The sequence below is a fragment of the Ceratotherium simum genome, chromosome 1 (genome assembly GCF_057802395.1).
Source record: "Ceratotherium simum simum isolate JZ-2026a chromosome 1, ASM5780239v1, whole genome shotgun sequence".
Taxonomy (NCBI): Eukaryota; Metazoa; Chordata; class Mammalia; order Perissodactyla; family Rhinocerotidae; genus Ceratotherium; species Ceratotherium simum.
Window position 1 is genome coordinate 65,216,560 of NC_141900.1, and position 24,954 is coordinate 65,241,513.

Here is a 24,954-nt window from a genome sequence, read left to right on the forward strand (position 1 = left end):
GGAGACAGGCTGGAGCAGGTACAAGCTTGTGTTGTCTCCTCTCCGAGGGCTCATGCTCCTCGCAGAGGATTTCCTCTGACCGTAGGTTCCAGAAAGGGAATCACTTTATTTTACATTTTCAGTTATAAAAATGGGTGACAAGCAGTGGGACCTGCCCCCTTTGGGTCTTTTCTTTCAGCTTTTGCCTACATCACTGCATTCTAGAACCGCAATGTTTGGAAGTCAGGTCTGTTTACCCACGTTTTGGCTCACCCCTCCTGTGGCAGCTTTCACAGGTTCCTTATTAGAACAGGGCAAGGAACATGGCAGGAGACCTCACATATCTGACCTGGGTGGCCTGTCTTTCTGGAAAATTTCCAGACTAGCTCAGCTCCATGCTAATCTATTCCTAAAATCTCAATAGTCATGTAGGAGCTAACCTAATTCTAACATGATACATCCGTAAATTTTAATGCTGTGCCCTAGCAACTAAGCTCCCTGGCTGGCCCCTTAATCCAGGCCTGGGAACCAGGTTCTGTTCCCAAGTCCACTGCTAACTAGCTCCTTGAGGGGCCTGAGACACTTAACTTGATTGTGTGCCTTTCCTCCATCTGCAAATCTTAAGAAACCTGTGAGGATTAATGAAATAATGTCTGTAGAGCTCTTTAAAAGAAAAGTGCTATGTAAACACAAAGTATTACTCTTCTGTTTATGAGAAGCTTTATAATATTGCCTAGGAGAAATTGGGACCCATGTTCAAAAGTACCGTACAGTTTCCTTTTCCTTTGGTTCTTTCGGGCTGGAATTGGGTTACAATGGGGCACTTCAAGGAAAAGTTGACCTCTTTGACTTCACGCATGGGGAGACTAGAAATTCCGAGAATACGTGCGCTGATGTTGGATCACCATCCTCCTTGGGAAACTTGACACAAGACATCCGTATTCCTAAAAACAAATTCCTTTGTGAGCAGTTTTGAGACTCTTAAATAGTGAAACACTATTGTGTATGTGCTTCAAATAAATTCTCTAATAAAAAGAATTTGATTAAGGTTCAGAGTGTTCTATTTGTGTTCACCGACCACGATGGCTTATGTCAAGGTGAAATTCTCTTCTGTACTTCCCACTAGGTGCAGAAGTTACACAGCAGTGTTCGTGTGATCTGCTAATATTCAATGTCTTGTCTCCTCCGAAAGCGTGGAAGTTTCTGGAGAACGGATAGGAAGCCTGCAGTGTGATTTCTTTCTCGCTTGCACAGCACTGAGTACAATGGCATGTGTGCCAAGTCTTTGATTTGGCTGCTCTAGAACTTCCACTGCTAAGCTCCTTTACTTCTCAGAGTCGCCGTGCTGGGCATCCAGCCCTTGGCAGCAGCTGATGGCAAAGGGAATAGCTTATTCAGGGTTAATATGTGTCCACCTCTATGGATATTTGCATTTTGGCAGAGGAATTCTTGAAAGCACAATCTATAGGGCTCCTTCCCAAATGAGACTACAATGATGAAATGACAAAGGGGCGGGTGTGTATTTGGAGGAGGGTGGGGTAGTCTGGAGGGTTCTAATTTAGGAAAGAGTCACTTCTAGCTCTTGATCCTCTCTAATGATACTACCTGGCCCATGTGCCTCATTGACACATTGAGTGTTGTTCATTTGAGCAGAAAAAAAAACACACTGCAACTTCACAGCCTTCTTGATTTTCTGAAAAAGGATCTGGCGCTTAGAATTTGCTAGTTTGCCAAGTGACAGCTGGTTGCCTCCAAGGCAGGCTTTGCTTTCACAAGAGACAAGGATGAAGGAAAATAATGCCATCTTCTAGAGGGAAGGACTCGTGTGGTCTGCCACCTTCCTAATATGGCTAATCAAATGGAGGATCAGCAGGCAGGGCACCAGGTATTTTCGTTTTCATTCTTATTTCAAGAGATTTGTGATGCTGTTTCATAGTCTAAACATACAGTATCTGCCAGCTGACATCTCTCCCTGATCGCTTCCATCATATTAGCTGCTGTGTTTTCCTCTCCAATTTTTAATTTTGTTATTATTTTTAAATATAAGTGAAAGGTCAGATAATACTTTCCATATTTCATAACAGGATTGGTCCTGGAAAAATCTTAGAAAAAAAAAATATCTTCAAGACATTGGCTTGAAATAGAACAAAAGTGTCTCAAAAACATTTTTTTTCTCGTTGAAGAAGGCAAACAGGAAAATCGCACAATGGTGATTTGCTATCTTCTCTGTACCCCTCCTCCCCCCACCCATCAGTGAGGCATCATTTCCCTCCACACCAGACACTGAAAAATGCTAAGGAGACACTAGCGGGTTTCATGGCCACAATTCCTAGGCCCAGGGAACTCTGTGCTGCCATCTTGTGGCAGACCTTAGACACAGCAAGCTGGCTGCCAGAATTCTTTTGAACTTGGCTGTGGCTGGAGCTGTGGTTTGGCTCGCATCCTTATAGAGCTTTGTTGCCAGCCATGTAGATTCTTTTCTTTTTTACTCCCTATGCCCCTTTTTATTTTTGCATGTTGGCACTTCATTTCATGTGCCTCCAGAGGCTACGTTTTGGGTTTTGATATATTTGGTCTTTCGGAAAGGAGGCAATAATGCAAACAGACGCCTTTGACAACAAGTAAATCACAGGCTGGCTGACCCTAGAAAGTGATAAACATGGGAGACAGAGACTGAGGATGAAAAATGTGATGAGGTTTATTACTTTTATACACTACCTAGGTTGGTTTTTAAGAGTGCTCTGACATTTTCCTCCAGTGCACGTTTGCCACCATTTTTATTGCTTAGATTTGGGGAGACAAACTCAAGCTGGAATCTTAGGGAAAATTTGTTTGAAGATGCCAGTCTGGCTTGCAGAGGTGTGATAGGCACAGATACCTATCAATATCCAAAAGGGTACAACTTTCCTCCTTACCAGAACTCAGCTGGTGATGGTGGACTTTTCCAAGGTTGGTGATGACACAGTTCCTTGGAGTTATTCTGCTCTTGTTAGAGAGCTCATTTTACATGTGTGGAACCACCGGGAAGGCACCAGTCTCTCCTGGGGCCTTGGGACCTTGACTTTGTTTTGTTCTTGTCTGTATCCTGAGTGCCGGGCAAGTAGCAAAGTGCAGCATTTAAATGCGTGCCTTTGGAGTCAGACAGACCTCTATTTGTATTCCAAATCTGCCTCCTGTGTGACCTTGGCAAGTTTCTTACCTTGGTTCCTCATCTGTAAAATGGAGATGATGTGGAATTTTTGGTGAAATAGTGTATGTAAAATTCTTAGCACAGAGCCTGGTACATAGAAAGTGTTCAGTGAGTGTGAATCAGTATCAGAAAATGTTATTTTGAATGAAAAAGTGAACTGAATGAGCCATGACCTTGAGTCAGAGCAGAGGGCACTTGGTGCATGTGGGGAGGGGGTGGCCAATGGAGATGGGCTTGTGAAGGCATGGCTTTGTGTGTGTCACTTCTCACCAGAGCCCCTGCCTGAAGACCAGGGGTTTTGTCTCTTGGCAAAATCAGAGAGAGTGAAGAGAGTGGTCTTAATTAACCTGTGCTTGAATTTACTCTGAGCCGCTGGACTCAGTTAAGAAGATGGAAGAATCAGCCTCTCACCAGTGATTCTCTGTAATTTTTCTTTCTTTCTTTGGGGGCCTGGGATTCTAAGCATGTGCTTCATATCCACGCCAACCAAACATCAAGGAAATGATCAGACATGGCAGCTTCGCACCAACATGACCCTTAGTGGAATAGAAAAACCCTAAGCATTATTAGAAGGGGGTTAAAACTCCACTAAACCTACAGCTAAGGTTTAGGTTTGTGTGTGTACAAAAAAAATTCCAGATGTGAATATACAAACCATCTGGTTGGAATAACTTTTGTGCTGGGACTGTAATTACAAGCTATTTATTATGAATCTTGGGATCCTGTTATGGATTTTGACTGACTCCCAGGTTTCTAATTTAGCAAAGAGTTCCCATATTTAAGACAGTGTGTGTCTTATTTATCAGACCCCGAATTGCGACTTCATACCCGCTCTGACTGCCCTTAGAGCTTTGAAGTCCCCGTGTCTGAGGATTCTTCCCTTCAGAGAGGAGATGTACTTAGAGGGGTGGCCCTTGCCTAAGGCTGCAGCCAGGTTTGCTGAACACGTAAAGCCCAGGTAACAGATGCTCTGCTTGGGGAGTGAGTTCACTTCACAGACGCTGTGGGATGGGAGCAGTGGGTATCCTAGTATGGCTTTGAGGAACTGTACTTTGCAAAGGAAAGTCACTGTTAATAATGCCAAACAGTGTATGTGTCTGATCTTTGTTCCTGATTACTTTGGGGGTAGTAGGAGGGCACTATTAATTTTTTTAAATATAGTTCTTTAAATTGTGACCATAACTGCATATTATGCTTGTAATTTAAGAAAAATTATGAAAATAAATCAAAGGGCTGTGACTTACAGTGAGTCTTGATGCCACCATCATGATGAGAGAGAGAGTGAAGGAAAGAGCTTTGGAGGCTTGGAGCCAGGATGCCTGGGTTCAGATTGCAGGTCAGCCATTCACTAAGGGACTGTGGACAGCTGCCGAACCCATCTCAGCCTCGCTGGCGATAATATCCTCCCCACAGCAGTGGTTCTCAGCCCTGGCTACACATTGGATTTACCTGGGGAGCTTGGAGAAACTTCCAGGCTGGTCCTTAGATAAATCAGATCTGAGCTTCCCGGGGTGGGAGACGGTGCCAGTGTTTGTTAAGAACTGCACAGGGGTTCTGGTTTGCAGCTAAGGGTGAGGACCACTGCCTCACAGGATTTTAAGGAATAAATGAAGTTAGCCCCATGAGGGCCCTTACCTTACCATAGCAGACACCAAAAAGGAGGAGAAAAAGGAGACTGGATTAGTCAGGTCCACCACACCTTCCCATCACACACTGACAACAAAAAAATGAAAAAAACAAAAGGTCTACCACACCAGCCCTGTGGGCATGGGTGCAGGTGGCTGGGGACTGATGCTCTCTCCCTGGGCGGCTAGGCAGGTGCTGGGATGGAGTTTACCACATTGGCCTCAGAGTTCCTTACCTGAAACGGTGGTCATTTTCTATGTGCGTCATCCAATGGGAAAGTCTGAGCAACACTGGTCACAGTGGGCTCATTATTCCCATGCTTCCGTGGCCTTGTAAAGCCATCAGGGGAGTGAAATAAGACTACGGAGAAGCAAAGCTATCAGCATGGCGAGGCCCAACTGTCCCAAGGCTCCATATGCCTCACTCGGGGGAGTGGTAATTGGTGAGTTGGAGGGAATGGAGTTCTGGACTCTGGGAGGTTCTGTTCATTTGAAAGGGGAGGAGATGACAATCTGGATTCATTTTAGAATTAAATCCTGGGAGCATCCTGGGGGACTCAGGAACTCCCAGGAATTTGAGGGCAGCACAGAAGGTGATGTGTTTTATCTCAGAACTGCTTTAGGGCTGGAATTTGGACCCCCAGCCCCCAACACACACACACACACACACACACACACACACGCATGCACACAGCTTGGTTCTGAACCAGAAATGGTGAGATTTTCCTTACTCTAATGATGATGAAGCATCCTGGGGACACTTGTGAACCTTTCTAAGGTCATTGTCAGGGCTGAGTTGGGATTTCCCCTGCACATATCTGGGAGGGTTCTAGTTCATCTCCAGGTGAGAGAGCTGGTCGGTCGCTGCTCTCTGATCTGCCCCCAAATCAGGCAGTGATTGTGGTAGTACCACCCTTAACTGAGGGTGGGGCATGGCGTGTACGCATTTGTGAGTTCAACTTGAGATCCGCCTCTAGCACTGCAAAGCTGTACAATGTTGGAAAAGTCACAGACATTCTTTGAGCAGCAGTTTTCTTGTTTGTAAACAGAGGATAATGATAATACTTATCTCACAGGATTTTAATAAGAACGAAAGCCACAGCACGTAGCATTTAGTAGACACTTGGGAAAGCTCAAATCTTGCTAAGTTTTGTGACATGGTATTTTTGGTTCATGTGTATCCAGTCTATAAGCAGGCATATACATCATGTTTGGATCTTCTCTAAGTCATATTAACAGCTAACCTTTCAGGATAAAACCGAAGATTCGAATACTCACCACATTTTCATTAGCGCAAGTGCTAATATGATGCAGCTGTCCCGCAGCTATAAAACACTGATGACTGTGTCTCTGCTTGGCGTGGGGAATATTATTTTTTCTCTTACGGAGCCGATTCAATACTCAGCTTTGTCATTATTTGAGTTGGAACTTTAGATCGCTGCATTTTAATGCACTCTACCATTAAGGATTGTTGGAAGTCCATGTGCAAATATTTTTGTTCTCACGATGTAGTCCTGGCCCAGGTAGCCCAATGGGCAAAATATGATTTACACAAATATTATCATTTCTATAGTGTGTATGAAAAAAGAAACCTTAGAACAGAGTGAGAGAAAGCCTCTCTCTTGGCATTTGGTTATCTAGGTTCAGTTGTTTGTAAAGAAGGGACTTTTCATCACTTCTCATCTGCCCCTACTCTCAAAAAGTCCTGTGTTCTTGGATGATATTTCTGTTTCAGAGAGAGTAAAATCCTATTTGTGATCACAGAGTTTTCTTGCCAAGATGAAGGCAAGATAGGAAGACGGATGCTAGGTAAACCTCAGCCATGTGCTAGGCTTCTGGGGATTCTGTTGGAAGTTTATTTCAAATGTCTCTTGTCTCTTTTTGCCTAGAACAAGGAAGTGACCTGTAAGAGAGAGAAGTGCCCAGTGCTGTCGAGAGACTGCGCCCTGGCTATCAAGCAGAGGGGAGCCTGCTGTGAGCGGTGCAAAGGTGATTTATATCTTGGCCGCCTTCTTTTTTGGCTGTTGCTTCAAGCATTTTTATTTCTCTTCCTCTCACCTTTCTCTTCACTCAGTTCTTGGCTGGGGTGCAAATAGGTGTTGGAGGAAAGCTGGTGTGTGTGTGTGTGTTGGGGGGTTGGAAGTAAGGGGGACCCTCCTCACGGAGGGATGAAAGTGTGGCAAGCATCTGCATATTTGTTCTTTTTTCTAAGGCAGGTTGTTGAAATGTTACAGAGGAGATATGAACACGATGCCTATACACATTGGTACACATGCACACAAGCATATTTTGTCAAGAAGTTTCAACATTCAGTTTTTCCAGCCCCCTGCTCGGCCTGCCCACCTCTGCCAAAAGAGTCTTTTAGTCAGAATTTTGTCATTTTGGTCCCTATTAAATTTTTTTCTTCCCTTCCAAATTAAATCTAAGTTTTTCCCTTTGTCTCTGAGGCATCTCTACAATGCCCTTACTCCAAACTCATTTCCCATGGCCCTCCAGAACACGTGTCCCTGCTCCTAGTCTTGCCTCCTTGCCTTAGCTCAGGTCTTTCTTCTCAACCTGTCCAGATGCTGCCTGTGCTCAGGGTCCCCTAGCCCTCATCCGTCACTTCCCCCTGTAAGTTTCTGTAGCATACAGAAGTTCACACGTATACTTCAGTGGTGTGCTTTCCTCCTTCGTTATCTCCTTTGTGTTCAGTAGATCATCAGCTCCTTGGAGACAAGAGCCAGGTCGTGCTCTGATATTGTCTAGTGTGTATTAGTGTGTGTGTAAACAGTGCTTAGCAGAGTGGGGTCCCCCAGGAGGCAAAATGAGCACAGTGGTTCAGGATGTGGGCTCTGCTGGAGTCACACTGCCAAATCTGAATCCAATAGTCCTGGGTTGCAGAGTGTTCCCCAAAATTTCATGTCCGCCAGGAACCTCAGAATGTGACTATTTGGAAATAGGATCTTTGGAGATGCAATTAGTTAAGATAAGATCATACGGGGTTAGGGTAGCCCCAAATTAATGTAACTGGTGTCTTTATACGAAGAGGAGAAGATAGACAGAGACATACAGAGAAGGCAGCCATGTAACAAGAGAGACAGTTTAAACAACCTGGCTGTGTTCCCTGAGATTCAGATTCACTTGTTCTGGGGAGGGGGACTAGACATCTGTCTTTTTAAAAAGCTCCTGGGCGGTTAATATGCCACCTGGATGGGGAACCTCTGAAAGAGATCTTGACTTAGTACCAGGTGATTTCTATCCCTACAGAAGAATATACATTTTTAGAGGGACCACGGGGTGGGGGGAGGCCTAAAAGAACCATCAAAAAGAGCTCTACAGAAACCAGGTAAACTAAAGCCCATTTTTAGTGACAACCCATGAGTCTCCATATTCGGTGAAGATCCTGTGAACTTTTCAAACCACACTATTATATAAAATCCACATGTCAAGTGTTAATACAAAATTGTTTAACAACTATAGTTATTATAGTAAACTATAATAATTGTTAAAGAATAAAAATAAATAAATGAATGAATAAATATGTAAACAAGTAGAGGCAGAGATCGGAGTTATGCTGCCACAAGCCAAGGAACCTCTGGGGATACCAGGAGCTAGGAAAAGGCAAGAAGAGATTCTTCCCTAGAACCTTCAGACGGAGCATGGCCTTGCCGACACCTTGAGTCTGGGCTTCGAGTCTCTAGAACTGTGAGAGAATAAATTTCTGTTGTGTTAAGCCACCAAACTGGTGGTCATTTGTTACAGCAGCTCCAGAAAACTAACACCTCAACATTTCCACTTGAGCAGGTGGAGACATGGAACGTCTCTCTACCCCAGTTCCCTCGCCTGTAAAATGAGGATAATAATTGTGTTGGGGGGGAATTAAATGGGAAGATACATCCAAAGTTTACAGCACAGTGCCTGGCAGGTAAACCTTTCTCAATTAATGTAAGTATAGTCGGTGCTCTTTAAAAACCTGATGGACTTGACTATAAAAACTTACTTTCTGAAGCCTTTCAGAGCAGGAGCAAATGGGCTAGGATGATATTTTTTCAGAACCTTCTGAATGCACCATTTACTTCTCACCTCTTTCCCGAGTTGGGAGTCAGATGCTTACCCGTATGACTTCTGAGAGCTATCAATGCAAGAACTGAAATAGTAATTTATCAGGAATCTCCCAGGCAGATGGTCAGATAAACTAATTACAATCAAAAAGATGTTAGTGAGCCAATGTGTGTCTCAGTTACTGTTGTTTCACCTTAAAGAACCTCCTCTATTTCATTCTTTATTTTTTTTTTAATATACTTTTTGTGAGGAAGATTAGCCCTGAGCTAACATCTGATGCCAATCCTCCTCTTGTTGCTGAGGAAGATTGGCCCTTGGCTAATATCCATGCCCATCTTCCTCTACTTCCTAGGGGACGCCACCACAGCATGGCTTGATAAGCGATGAGTCGGTGCCCGCCCGGGATCTGAATCCGCGAACCTCGGGCCGCCAAAGCAGAGCCCGCGAACTTAACTGCTATGCCACCGGGCCGGCCCCCATTCTTTATTTTTTAAACTGTTTATCTACCATCTTCATCTTGCCAGGCTGCCTCACCAGTGAGAGGTCAGTTGGATAGTACAGGATGGATGCAGAACGTGTCAAGGGAACATGCCCAAGACTTTTGGTTCGTTACCCCATTATCTGTAGTACAGAAGGGAACTTTCTGTTGCTGTTGTGTAACCTTCTTTCCTTCTTGTCCTGCTGTGTCTTTTATCATCATTTTTTCCTTCGACTGTCCTAATCTTCCAAGGGAAAGAGATACCCAAGACAAATACATTTCCCGAGTATTCTTTTTGACCTTAAGAAGATAAGCTTCTTCAAGTTAAACTGGACCCAAGAATAGACCAGTGAGTTCAGCATCCTGAGTTCTCTTCCTGATAGTCATGTCAAGGCATTCTGGGGGACGTCACAATCCCTACCCTACCCTGAGGTAGACCTTCATGAGAGAGACTCCTGAATGGATCTGACTTGTTAGGCTCTAGAGGTGGATATTAAAGATGCCCCCTTCATTTTCGCTATTTCTGCTCCGTAATACAGTGTTTGTCTCATGGGTTTTAAGGGACGCAGTTGTATTTGCTCTTAGCTACTGATTTATTTATGTTTTTCTGATTAGAATAGTAACATATGCTCACGGAAAAAGCTTTAAAAAATAGTCTAAACTGTAGGAAAGCAGAAAATAAATTATTATAATCCCACCACCCAGAAATAACAATTCTTAATATTTGGTATATTTCTTTCTGTTTTTTTTTCCCCATGTAAAAGTATTTGCCTAGTTGATACCTTACTACTCACATTGTATTATTTCTGCCCCCCCCCCGCCCCCGTTAACATCAGAGCATAATATCTTCTCAACTCATTTGGAAATATTTTCCTTACTGGGTACGTAAGATTCTGTTGTGGGAATGTACCAGTATTCATTAGGTCATTTCCCTGTTTCTGGGCATTTAGGTTGTACGCTGGATTTTAGCACTGGCAAAGATAAACATAAGAAACTTAAATCAAACAGCACGTGCAGTAAAAGAATAATGACCCAAAAGAAAAAATCCAGAGGAGCAATACCAGGGTAGAGAGTAGATCTTAGTGTTAACCCAGAGACCACTCTGGACTGGGCCTCCCAGGGCATCTGGTATACCTCTCCTTAACCCTTTTGTACCCTCTGTTCACACAGGGAAACAACAACAACAACAACAACAACAAATTCTTAGTGTATAGCAGAAATTCTGAGACAAGAGCAGCAGCTGTGTTTCTCGAAAAGTCCTTTTCCAATGAGTGTCCTCCACGCTAACATTGAGGGTTTTGACTTTTCTTCCTCAAAGACAGTGATTCAGTGAGGAATCATATTAATGAGAAGCTTGTTGATAACACTTTATTTTAGAGCAAAAGGATGTCTATTGTCTCAGGTTCAAAAAATTTTAATCAGATCAGGGAATAATATGCAATGAACTTTTCTTAGCAAAGAAATGTAGCCTCTTGTTTTTCAGATCAGTTAACACATGGTAAAGGGAGAGCTGATGAACTTAGTTCTCCTGTATTTTGAAAGGCATTTACATTCTGAGAGACCACCTTATTCTGTATTTAAATCTACTCGTGAGACAGATCAGGCAACAGTGTGGTTAGGCCTTTTGTAAACGTGAGCACAGTATGTGCCCAACGTGGCAGGATGGGTGCAGGGTATGGGTCTACCATGCTTCCCAGTGAAGACAACCCTTCTAGAAGAACCTTTCTACCATCAGCAAGCACATGGGAAGGTGGAATCTAGTATTGCTAACTGGATGAAGCAATAGTGAGAGCTGGCTTCGAGTTTCGTTTGAGTACAGTCATGCGTCACTTAACGGCAGGAATACATTCTGAGAAATGTGTCGTTAGGTTATTTCATCGTTATGTGAACATCGTAGAGTGTTATGTACACAAACCTAACTGGTATAGCCTACTGCACACCTAGGCTGTATAGGACTAATGTTAAAGGATCACCATCGTATATGCGGTCCGTTGTTGATGGAAACGTCATTATGCGGCTCATGACTGTATTATTTTTTGTTTGTTTGCCCTTCCTCTTACCTGAAGGAATCATGGGTGTAAGCAGTGTTTCTCAAAATGCAATAGACCACAGAATCACCTGTTAAAATGCAGATACCTGGCCTTGCATAATAATAATACTGATAGTAACTGAGATCAACATCCTTTTCATCAAAATAGCAGCAGCAAACATGTGCAGTCCTTACTCAGAGCCAGGCATGGAATCCTCACAACTTAGTGAGGGAGGTACTATCATAGCCCCATTTTACAGGTGAAAAAGTGGTGGCACTGAGAGGTGTAGACTTGCCCAAGGTCACAGAGCTAGTAAATGATGGAGATGGTGGACAGACTGTGGCCTCACCATTAGGCTGGCAGGCCTGCTGTGTCAGAAGCTCTGGGCCTGGGTTCCTGAGTCTGCATTTTCAGGTCTCTATCAGGACTGTCATGGGAGCTGAGGCTCGAGAGCCACTGCTACCAGATAAAGAAAGGAAAGGAAGAGAGAGGATGGTCCTTCTTGATGGAGGAATGAGAAGCACATCTTTTACATGCTCTGGCCAATGCATCTTTGGAGTGAGAATCTCTTTGCCCTTTGTAGCTGTGAGGCCACGGTTTTTCTCTGACCCTTTGCTCTCCTCCTATTTTGAAATTTTAATATCATTAGAATGATGATATAAGAAATAAAATAAATAGTAATGATTAAGAAAATATAACTCAAATATTAAAGTGCTGGGCCGGCCCCATGGCTTAGCGGTTAAGTGTGTGCGCTCCGCTGCTGGCGGCCCGGGGTTCGGATCCCGGGTGCGCACCAACGCACCGCTTCTCCAGCCATGCTGAGGCTGCGTCCCACATACAGCAACTAGAAGGATGTGCAGCTATGACATACAACTATCTACTGGGGCTTTGGGGGAAAAAAAATAAATAAAATTATAAAAAAAAAAAAAACAAAAACAAATATTAAAGTGCTGGTGAATGCTTATCAAGACTTTTTGCCAGTTATTCAGCTGTATAAATAAACAAGAGTGGGGGAACTTGAACCCCAAGAACTGGCTGAACACCTCCAGCATCAGTTGGGACTTTCTTTTTTCCCTTACAACTTCTCTCTCTTCTTGCTTCCCTTCCTTAGCATAATTATTTTTAATTTCAACTTTAGTTAGATAACCCCACTACATTAATACATTATCATACTAAAAAACTTAAACAATAAAGAGAAAAAAGTCCTTTTTTAAGCTAAAAAAACCCACTCTTCTCAGAAATAACAGCTGTTACCAATTTATTGTATCTTTCCTAGACCTTTTTCAGTTTACTACATACACACACACACACACACACACACACACATATATATACATATATATATATGTGTGATTTTGTATGTGTGGTTTTATTTTTACATAAATGGAATTAAACAGTACATATTCTTTCACAGTTTGCTTTTTAAAAAAATCTCAACAATAATATGACTTAGGAATTTTCCCATGCCAGTTCATGCTTTTTAACTATTGTGTGGATTCCGTAGTGTAGATGTACAATAATTTATTTAACATCTCCCTGTCAATAGAAGTTTAGATTTTCAGTTTTTTTGCCAAGCTTTAGGGAACCAACTTGCCATTCCTGTTGTACCCACATGTCTATGTTTCTCAAGGACAGAAACCTGGAAATCAAAATGCTGTGGGGAGAGATGTGCACATGTTAAATTGTGATGAATTACTCTGTGGCCTCCAAAAAAGGCAAGGCTAGTCTCCTTTCCTAGTCCTTGAGAATTTTTAAGCCCTGTCTAAAAGATGATAGATTAGAGGACAGAGAGTTGGCATTACACATGGCAACATTTACATAAATTGTCTGCCTTTGCTTAAAAGCTTGCCCAGATAGCCACATTGCCCATACACTGCCCGTATCCCCAGTTGCTCACTTTAGACTGCCATATGTACACTCCTGTCCCAGTTATTTCCTGTTCTGGATTTCTCCCACCTCACCAGGGATATTTTCCTCCCCCTTTCTGTGGTTTGGTGAGAAATGGCATCAACTCCTTTTAAGGAACCTAGCTGAGGGCCGTCAATTGCTTTTATGTTTTTCAATGAAATATTGAATATATAGAATACAGAAAGCACTGACAGTTGCCAACAAGTTAAGACATGAATGATACTATTTTTGCAAAATTTGGCCCAGTGCTGACAAACTGCAGTTATAGAATCAACTAAATTTAGAATATAGGCTAAATGAAGTAAGGAGGGGAAGTGTTTTACTTGCCTCTTATGTCTAAGAATGACTTTTCAATGAGAAATATAGGTGTCACCATCTTCATCATCCTAATTATCAAACGTACTCCACATTGAAAGCATCTGAAGGCTCTCTGAGGTTACTACTTTTTGTTTGTTTATGCTTCCAATATGGGGAAAGCATGGAGAGAAGAAGGCATATTATTTGGACCATTTAAAATTCTCATATTATGCTATGTTTATATTTACATCTATATTTTATTTTATGGGTACTGCCATATATTGGGGCCATGGTGTATTTATAATTATGTAACGTAATTAATGTTCATAGTGTATTTATAATTATAGTGTATTAATGTTTATAATGTATAGTGTATTAGTGTTCATAGTGTATTTATAATTTTAACAAGTTCCTAAAGAACTTGTTAAAATACCAGTTCCTTGGCTTCCCTCCAGACCTATTGAATTAAAACAAATCTGGAATAAGTTTTTATTTGTTTGTTGATTGTGATGGGGGAGTGTAGAGGGGTCAGATAAAATTTAACAGAATCCTATCATGATTTCTACTTATTTTCCTCTAAAAATATGTTGATATTGAAAAGGAAGCAGTAGAGTAAATCTGCTTGAGAACAGAAATATGAAAACTCATATTTCCAAAAGAATTCTTAGAAAAGTTTTGTGTGTGTGTGTTTGTGTGCATGCATTTGTGTTCCTGTTTGTTTCAATCAGATTGCTCATATGTTCCATCCATCCATTCATTCTGGATCATACTGATCCACACACCAGGTATTTTTGGGATGGCACTACTTACCAAATTGTTCTTGATATTTATGAAGCCAGAATATTCTTTAAAACAAATAAGTCAGTAAATTATAACTTATTCTTCCCAAGCAAGTGTTTCAGTGTACTTTTCGGATTATTTTATGCTAATAAAGGTTATAAATTTTTATCCAAATAGCCTAACAATTGGGCAAAAGATTAATCTAATTTGAAAAATCTCAATATTGTTTGATGAAAACAAATGAGATCATTGAGAGTCAAACAGATGGTTTTGGCAGCTTTTCTGTATTTACTTGGACTGAGAATCACCCTTTAATTTGGGGTTCTTTCATGAACAATAATGTATTTGTTATCTGAATATATGTTTGTTATTAGTGGATCATAAATGAATAAGGTGTGTTTCAAACATTTATAGGTCAAATTCCATCCTCTTTCTTCGTATAGAGCATAAAATATTAATTGTCTGCAATACTTTGATGAAAGATATAAGAAAATAGTCTTTCATTTGTCAAGTGGGGTTTATGTTCCACAATCTTCTCTTGTCTTTGATTTCTCTGTGCTTTGTCTTATTTTTCTATGGGTTGTGATCCTATGAGTTGCATTTTTAAATAGTTTAACTTTTATTTTTGATTTAAAAAATATCCTATAATGTCTCAGAAAATGAAAGGAAAGAGGCAAAATGTAAATATTTACATACTGATTTCCAAAATCAGGACAACCATCCTAGGTTCTGATAAATAAGAATTGGAGAGCAAAATATGCATGGAGACTTTTAAGGGGATTGGGCTCATTTATATAGACCAAGGACTGACCAAAGTAAAAGAGAACTGTGAATAATGGTAAAAGATTGAGCAATAATAATTATAGCTTGTGTTTCATACAGTACTAGGTCATGAATAAGGGACCTCTTCTCAGTGTTGCTTTGAGAATGACCTGGAAGATGACCAGGACTTTCAGAATATTGCTATGTGACTGTTTTGCAGGCATCCAGCCACTTACTATATATAGGAATTAACATTAAAAAAAAAAAAACTTAGAAAAATAATCACACTCTCTGAGTTGTCAGAGTAAATTGTCCTATTGTTTAAATGTTTTAAGATGGAAAGGCTGTCATGTGTCAATCTGGTTGTTTGCTTTTAACCTGACTTCTTCTGGCAGTCGTAACCTTGCATTATCTGTTGCCCAAACAAAAGAGTGGCTCTTTCCTGAACCTCTGTTTTCCTTTCTTGTAGACATGACCAAATCCCTTGTAGTTATTATGTATGATCGGTCTGAATGCAGTTCACCCCAGATTTCACATCCCAAATAAGGAATGACCTGCCTTAAGGTTAATGCTCTATCAGTCTTTTAACTGTACTGTGAGCTAGATTTAGAGAATATATTGGAATAGACAAACGCTCCTCTTCAGGTTTTCATAGCTATTGTATTCAGCCCTGAGGGGGCTATGATGATTCTGATTTAACAAATGGGGAAACAGGTGCTTAGAGAGGTGAAGTGATGTTTTTCAAGTTCCCACAGTTGCTGAGAGGTAGTGGGGCTCAGACTCCAAATGCTCCATCCTTCCTGGTATCACACCACCTGTGAGATAAGAAGGAGAGGGGAGAGGCCTGGAGAGTCAGGAGGGCTCTGGAGACAAAGGAGCAAGAGAGACGCTGGCATCACTGCTGCCTGCATCAATTTCATCTCTGTCACACCCCTTCTCCCTCCATGGACTTTTATAGCTTGGATGGACCAGCAATTTCAAAGGAAGTATGTGGGCAGAGAAACTTTGTGAAGGTGATTGAAAACAACATGTGGCTCAGGAGGCAGTGACTTTTATTACTAATTAACATTTTTTTGGGGACCCCTAACTTAATTTATTTTTCCTCTTCAGTATCCATGACTGTTTATACTGTAGCAGTGCCCCAGCCAGACAATTTAGATGAGCTTTACTCTTTTGTGAGTATGTGTGTGCCTAGTTTCATAAAATATTTTTAATAGAAAATGCATTCATACAATTAAAAATATACAAAGGTGTCTATAGTAAATGTAAGGCTCCCTCTCACTCTTGATTCTAGCCACCTGGTACCCTTTCCTGAAGACAATCATTTACCAGATTCTTGGGGATCCTTCCAGAGCCAGTCTCTGCATATTATGTGTGTGTACTTTGTTTCCAACCACAAAGAAGTCTCCACTCGCTTTACTCCTGAGTGTTGTAATGCTGAGACTCTGACCTATCACTTAAAACATCTTGGGAAATTGCATTGCTCTTAAAAACATCACCACCACTGAGTCACTCAATTCCAGGGCCACTGTTATTTTTACCATGATTTTCAGCTTAAGAGAATTTCTGATGTATTTCTTGATGAAAGTTATTAGATTATGGAATGCCTACATATATATTTTAACCTATAACTATTTTAACCTTTAACGATATAACTAATTTTATCTGCCCAGCCCCAGAAATTTGAGTGGGGGCTGTTAATATGTTTTTAAAGAGAAGAAAAAGCAAAACAAAATAAAAAACTAGAGGGGTTTCTTTCTCCCCCTCCTTTTCTCTAACTGAAAAAATGATGTATAAAATGTTATATTTCAGATGGGTTTTCCATAATATAAACCAGGCTTTTTTGGTGTTTAAATAAGAATGACCCTGTTTTTTGGAAAGATCTTGTTAACATTAAAATCATATTTTTTCAAAGTCTGTTTTTGTTGTTAAAACTAGTAAGAAAGCTTAAAACAGAGATCAGCTTTCCGTGTCAAATTTGTCCCAATCCATTTATTCACGGCCTCTGTTTTTTAGATTCTGTTGGATTTTGGAAGGCAGTTTAAGTGGAGAGTTTGTGGTCGCCTTTAAGTTAGAAGGTTAGATTTCCAAGACTTGCTGCTGACTTGAGGTGCATCAGTTTTGACTTTCCTAACGTGAGCAAGTTGAGAATGCTTCTCTTTTTGACAGCCGCCCTAGTGTCCCTGTTGTATCATATGCAAAGTGCTGCAGTCAGGCGTGGGCCTGGCAGCCCTATCAGGATATGGGCGTCCTCTCCAGTGGCTACCAGCCTAACAGAGCTGCCTTCAGCGACTGATGCCCAGTCTATTAATTTTCTATTGATGCGTAACAAGCTATGACAAACTTAGTGGCCTAAAATAACACTCATTTATTATCTCACAGTTTCCATGGGTTAGGATTCTGGGCATGGCTTAGCTGGGTCTCACAAGGCTGCCATCAAGACCAACCAGGGCTGAGGTATCATCTGAGGCTCAAGGTCGTCTTCTAAGCTCACACTGTTGTTAGTAGAATTCAGTTGCTTGCAGCTGTAGAATGGCTTGCTTCTTCAGGGCCAGCAGGAGAACGTCTCTCTGACCTATAGACCCTTTTAAAGGGCTCATCTGTTAGATCAGGCCCACTCCAGATAGTTTTCCTCTTTAATAACTCAAAGTAAAATTGATTAGGGATTTTAATTACACCTGCAAAGTCTCTTCTTCTTTGCCACGTGACATAACCTAATCATGGGAGTGATATCCATTACATTCACAAGTCTTGCCCAAGTTCAAGGGCAGGGGATTATACAAGGTGGATGTATCAGGGAGTGGAAATCTTGGGGACCACCTTGGCATTCTACCCACTATCCTCAGAGCAGCTCTGGGATGCATGGCAGGGAGACGCATCTATAGAGATTGGTGCTTAGAGCTAGAAGATAGCTTGCAGGTCACTGCACATGGTAAGTCTTGCAAGTGCTCACCCTTGGCCATTCCCTCTCCTCCCCTGGTTAGGTGGCCACCAAGCCCTGCAAGGTCTGGCTCCTGTTTACCCCTCTAGCCTCCTCTTGTTCTGGACACCTCCAGGTAGGAAATTTCCTCTTGTTTCTCCCAGTGTTCTGTGCCCATTTCCTGCCATGGGGCTTTGTACATACTGTTCCCTCTACTTGGGCTGCTTTTCCATTCTATGTCATCTAGTTAACTGTTACCCTTTCTTCAGTCTCACTTTAGGCATCACTTCCTGACCTCCATGGCTACTTGCCATGGAATTAAGTATGTCCCCTTCTTCACAATTGGCACAATTGTGGTTTAGCATTTTGAATTTCTGTAGCTCCCACTAAACTGGAGGTTCTGTGAGGGCAGGGACTATAGTATTCTTAGCCATAATCATTATGCCTTGCACACAGTAGTTGGATATATGTTGGAAAAAGGAGAGTAAGGGAAAGATAGGAAAATTGGGACCAAATTCCAGTCTTCCTAGTTCAGTACATGTCTCATGATGTCAACTGCATATTCAGTGTATTACTATTGAGCTGTATACCTCTTAACACATCTTAAGTCCTTTTTGGAATTCTGCAGGGCTTAAAAAGAGTTGAGTGAGAATTGTAGGGAGAGAATAAGAATGGCTAAATAGGAACGACAAGTGACTGGATATCTATAAACCAGTCCCAGGCTTCTAATACTTTACAGTTTCTTCACTGAATTCCCTAGAGGTTAAAAAAAATCCCTAAAATCACCACTGCCTGTGTATTTTCATATGGTAGTGGCAGTAGTATATTTCAGTACTAATAGACTTAGTGCTAACCTAAACGTAATTTTCAGTAGATCTTTCATTGTACTGTGCAAAATTACTAAGTAATATTATGAAATTATGACTTCAGATTTCCTAGTTACTATCATTTTGATATGACTGTCTGCTTCCTTTTATAATATTATGTAAAACACACCTCTAATTTGGCTTTGAGTTTTCTGCAGTTGCTCTTACAACTATTCTGTGACTGCTTATAACTGGCGCACCAAGAAGAGTAAACCACCCTGCACTTTAAGATGATGTTTCCCTCTCCTGTCTTATATTTCACTATGGGAGTGAAATTACAGTGACGCTTATCATCTCAAAATGTCTTGGAATCAAAACATTCTTATCTCCTCTGAGGCTTCTATTGACATTGTTTCATGGACCCTATCAAATTGAGACAAGTAAAGCTAAGTATTCCAGGTAGAAAGTTGGGGTGCATCATCAGAAACTACGGGAAAGAAGTTAGTTGATACAGAAGCCCCCGACGTCTGTCTAGTTTCTCTTTTATTTGCTGCTTAAGTTTGGCAACTGTGAAATTGAAAGTATGTCTGTATGTGTGACATGTATATATTTATGAATTGAAAGTATGTCTGTATGTGTGACATGTATATATTTATATTTATAGCTGCACCTGTTTATTATTTTTAAGATGATCATCATGCTGCAATTATTATCATTCTTATTGGGCTTTGATCTGAGAATACTCTCTTCCAGTCTCTTCAGAAGTTGGCACAATTTTTTTTTTTTTTAAGATCAAATGTTCTAGGTTCTCTTTTTATCTTGAGAGCTAATGTGTATTTGCCTTAGAAATCTGTCTGCTAGAGAGGCTGACATTTAACAAGATGGACGTGATGATGAAGGGGAACAAAGCACATTGGTATGTCCATGAACTTGAGTGCCTTCTTCACTCAGATGAGCTTATTTACACCAGAGCCAGCTGATTATGTTTCCAGGAACTTGGAAGTTAAAGGGCTCAAGATGTTTATTTGCAGACATGCTTGGGCATAGACCGACTGATGTTTAACACGTGAGGCAGCCCTCTGACTGCCCGAGAATGTCTGGGCATTCTCTGAACCATACCTGGAAGAGGCAGAGGGATCAGATTTGAAAATATACTTTGAGTTTTTGATATTTTGGGTTCTGGCGACTGTGGTATGGTCACCTTGCTGAGGCTGTGAATGCAAGGGTAACAACTTCAAAACTCTAGATGTAAGGCTACATTGAGGTGCTAAATGCAAAAGCCAGGGTAATATCTTCAGGCATCCAGACAGGAAACTTCTGTGCCTTGGGGCTTGTGGACTGTAGGATGTCATAAAGACTCTGAGTCATTTGAAGAATGAAGTGAAAGAAGACTGGATTTGGAATTAGATGTGGAATCAGTTCTCAACTCTGCCACTTCTAGTTACTTGACCTTGGCCAAGCCACTTTTTTCTGGGCCTTGGTTTCCTCTTCCATGAAATGCAGAGGTTGCACTAAATTGATTTCCTCTTCTGTAAAGTGCAGAGGTCCAGAACGTGTATGTGCCTTAGAATTGCCAGGACTGCTTGTGAAATATTCAGATGCCTGACTGCCACTCCAGACCAAGTGAATCATAATTTCCCATGAATGAGGCCCAGGCATATGTATTCTTTTTTTATTGTGTACAGTATTGCCATTTTAAACTGTACAGTTTGAGTGACAGTCACACTGTTGTGCAAGCACCACCACTATCTATTTCTAGAACTTTTTCATCATTCCAAACTGAAACTATATACCCATTAAACAATAATGCCCCTTTATCCCTTCCCCTGAGCCCCTGATAACCTTTGTTCTGCTTTCTTTATAAGTTTGTCTCCATGAATTTGCCTAATCTAGGTACTTCATATAAATGGGATCATACAATATTTGCCCTTTTGTGTCTGGCTTATTTCACTTAAGATAATGTCTTCAAGGTTCATCCATGTTGTAGCATGTATCATGATTTCATTCTTTTTTAAGGCTGAATAATGTTCCATTGTATGCATATACCACATTTTGTTTATGCATTCATCCATCAGTGGACACTTGGGTTGTTTCCACCGGGAATCTGTATTCTTAATTAGCCCCCAGATGGTTCTGATGTTCAACAGGCTTGGGAGCCACTGGAATGAATGTTCTCCTGGCTAAATTATGAGTTTGTGTGTACTAAGTTTAGGAGAAAGAGGGCCAGATACAATGTCATAACTGAAATATGTGACTGTTGGTATTCTTAAATATTTTATCTAGGTATATAGAATAAACACCATGACCTCTGACACCAATAAAATACCCTAAACTAATATTCATGGTCTGCTGTTAGGGAGAGAAAAGGTTTCACAGACCCAATTACTTCTAATGTTAAAACACACAGTTCTGTATACAGTGGTGTACTGGAGTGCTTATCTTCGCAGCTCTGTGTTCGATGACATCACATTGGAATCTCAAAATTGACCATGGTGGGAGTATTTACACTTTGGAAATTGGAACACACTACAAAGTCAAGGCTTTTCTCTCTTGTAGGGCTGGTTGTTAAACATTAGCAGCACACCACTGACTATATGCCAGAAACACGGTATTTTTCTTCTTTTTAACAAATACCACTAACAAAAGAAATACAATTTAAAAGATAAGCCTTTGTTGACAAGCTAAAATTCAGATATCTGTGGTTCCTCTCGGATTCAGGGAGTGCAGGAGATTAATAGTACAGAGCTTGCGTTAATCGCCCCTCCCTCCGCTCCATATTGGATGAGGTGGGGGCTCATCTGTTGGTGGAGATTTCTCCTCATTCCTCGCAAGTATGATCACACCAATCAGTGACTGCTTTCCTTGTCAGATATTTGGCGGTCTCTTCTATAGCTTCTGCCCATAGGTTAAGGTCTTTTTCAATTTTGTCCTGTTTTTAGAGAGGCTGAATTTTTCTCTTTAATGCCCTTATCTACCCATGTTTTGAAGTAACAAAGACCTCTGTCTGATTTCGTGGGATGAGATCAGAGGGGGCCACACACAGCCTCCCAGAAGACTGTGAGGATATGTTGGGCTGTTTAATCAGACACTCATTTTGCTGGCCACACAGTTCTAAAATCATCCCAAGCACGTGAGGTTCAGCTCAAACTTTCTAGAAAAGCGCCCAGGCTAAGGAGGTGGCAGATAAGGAGAGAAATTTGGGATGCAGGAATCTACATTTTTACAGGCCCCCTAGGTAGGCCCTTAGTCCTTGGACGGCTCTTTGACAAACGCTTCCAAAAGTGTACTTGGCAAACATGGGCAGACTTCATCCCTGCAGCGGGAGAGGTGCCTGGATGATATGTGCATCAAGTCTGATTTTCCCATATAAATAATTTTTAAAATGACATAAAACGAGTTATGCCCAAAAGGGGTATTTTGTAGACATAGATAAGCTTATTCTAAAATTTATGTAAAAAGACAAAGGACCCAGAATAGCTAAAACAATTTTGTAAAATAAGAATAAAGTGGGAAGGATCAGTCTACCCAATTTCAAGACTTATGATATAGCTACGGTAATAAAGACAGTGTGATTTTGATAGAGGGATAGACACATAGATCAGTGGAACAGAATGGAGAACCCAGAAGTAGACTCACACAAATATGTCCAACTGATTTTTGACAAAGGTACCAAGGCAATTCAATGGAAGAAGACTAACCTTTCAACATACAGTGCTGGAAGAATTAGACCTCCATAGGAAAAAATAAATGTGATCTAAACCTCCTATTTTATACAAAAATTAACTCAAAATTGGTCACAGACTTACATGTGAAACGTAAAACTATAAAACATGTATAAAAAGCATGTAGGAGAAAACTTTTGTGACCTAGGGTTGAGCAAAGAGTTTTTAGATTTGATACCAAAAGCACTGTCCATAGAAAGGAAAAATTGATAAATTGGACTTCACTAAAATAAAAACAAATTTGCTTTGTGGAAGACTTTGTGAAGAGAACAAAAAGTCTAATTAGAAAATAGGAAAAAGATATGAAGAGATATTTCACCAAATAGTAAATGCAGATGGCTATAAACCACATGAACAGATATTCAACATCATTAGCTATTAGGAAAATGCAAATCAAAACCACGAGATTTCACTACTCACCTATCAAAATGGCTAAAAAAAAAATATAGCATGATAACACCAAATACTGGTGAAGTTGTGGAAAATTCTCATATATTGCTGGCGAAAATGTCAAATGATTCATCCACTCTGGAAATTAGTATGACAGTTTCTTATAGAATTAAACATTCATTTACCATATGACCAAGCAATTGTGTTCTTGGGCATTAATCTCAGTAAAATGAAGACCTGTGTTCACTCAAAATTCTGTACACAAAATGTTTATAGTAGTTTTAATCATAATAGGCAAAAAAAACTGGAAGAAACTCAGATGTCCTTCAACAGGTGAAGGGTTAAACTGTGGTACATCCATACCACAAAGTGATACTCAGCAGTAGAAAGGAACACGCTATTGATCCATGCAACAACTTGGATGGGTCTCAAAAGAATTATTCTGAGAGAAAAGAGCCAATTTATATAAATGGAGCCAAATAACTTTTGTTATTCTTAACAAAAGTATAGAGATGGAGAGCTGATTAGTGGTTGTCAGGGTTTAGGGATGGAAGCTGTAAGCAGAGTGAGTGTAGTTATAAATAAATAGCTCGAGAGGGCCTTGTGGTGACAGGACAGTCTTGTATGTTGGTTGGTTGCACAAATCTACACATGTGATAAAACTATATAGAACCACACACACACACACACACACACACACACACACACACACACAAAGGAGTACATGTAAAACCAGTAAAATCTGAATGAGCTCTGTGGACTGCACCAATGTCAATTTCTTGATTGTGATATTGTACTATAGTTATGCAAGATGTTAACATTGGAGGAGGCTGAGTGAAAGGTACATGAAACCTCTCTGTATATGTTTTTGTCCCTTCCTGTGAATTGATAATTACTTCAAAATAAAAAGTAAAAGAAAAAGGGGGGTGATGGGATATTTCTGACAGTTTTTTTTTTGCAATGAGCCCTAAACATCCTATTTAGTCAACTGTAAAGGTTACATCCATATAATATGCTTCCCAAAGTATAAAAATCATGCAGGGCACTACATTAATCACCCAAATGGCATTTCATATGTGTGTTGTATATAACTCGTTTCTTCTTTATGTTCATTGGAGAGATTTTCACTGATATCTTTGAAATTACTTTGGGGAAACTGAGGGTTCCATTCATGACTTTTTGTCTGTAGCCACCATAGTTTACCCTATGAGGTTATTGGTTGTTTTACTGTCTTCAAATAAATTTCATTTTCTTAGGCTGCTACTGTGCACCCCAAACTGGGAAACATGTTCCTATTTTGACAAATGCATGAATCCAATCTTAGATGTTTGGATTTGATCTTTTGCTTCCTTGTTATTTGTTGCTTCATAAAGTCAAAAGGCCTAAAGCATAGCATAGCACGATTGGTAGCCAACAGTAAAGGTGTTTAGAACAGAGTTTAAACATAAATCCACAAAAGCAGGTCTTGCCTCTTCAGCCACAAAACCTGCAGTTTACTTTATAATATTGGTTTTCAGACATCCCTGGAACATGATTAAAGTATCACTGAGAGGCAGCATGTCATCTTCCGCAGGGCTGTCATTTTCACTCCTGAAGCTGCCACTTTCTGAGCTCCTTCTGTGTGCCTGCGAGGACCCGAATGATGAATGGAACGTGGATTTTGGAGTAAGATAAAAAGAGTGGCTGTGTGACCCGGACAAAGTAATTTAGCTTTTCTGAATCTTGGTTTCCTCATTTTTAAAAACTAGGGGTAAAATGTTTTCTATCCTAGAGCACTTTTTATGAGAATAAAATTAAATCACATGTGGAAACCCAAGGACCATGCCTCACCTGGAATAATTATGTGATGATTTTCATTTTCCCTCTTTTTTCTTTTTTCCTGTTGGGGGATTATTTATGTAGTATTTTTGAAAATATTTTTTGGAACTCATCTTTGGAAGTGACCTCTAGTGCCATTTCCCTGCCCACATTAGAAAATGAGTCTTATGACTTCACAGAATTCACAGGACAGTCTCTTCTGGTT

At 40.6% G+C, this 24,954-nt stretch overlaps 1 protein-coding gene across 2 annotated transcripts in view; it reads left to right on the plus strand.

Annotated features, from left to right (window-relative positions):
* BMPER (BMP binding endothelial regulator) overlaps positions 1-24,954 on the plus strand; it is a 230,473-nt gene that overhangs the window by 25,237 nt on the left and 180,282 nt on the right. For both annotated transcript variants that reach the window (XM_004418836.3, XM_087435327.1), the window contains exon 3: positions 6,684-6,783. In XM_004418836.3, the coding sequence (XP_004418893.1) occupies positions 6,684-6,783 (100 nt within the window). The remainder of the gene's footprint in view (positions 1-6,683; positions 6,784-24,954) is intronic.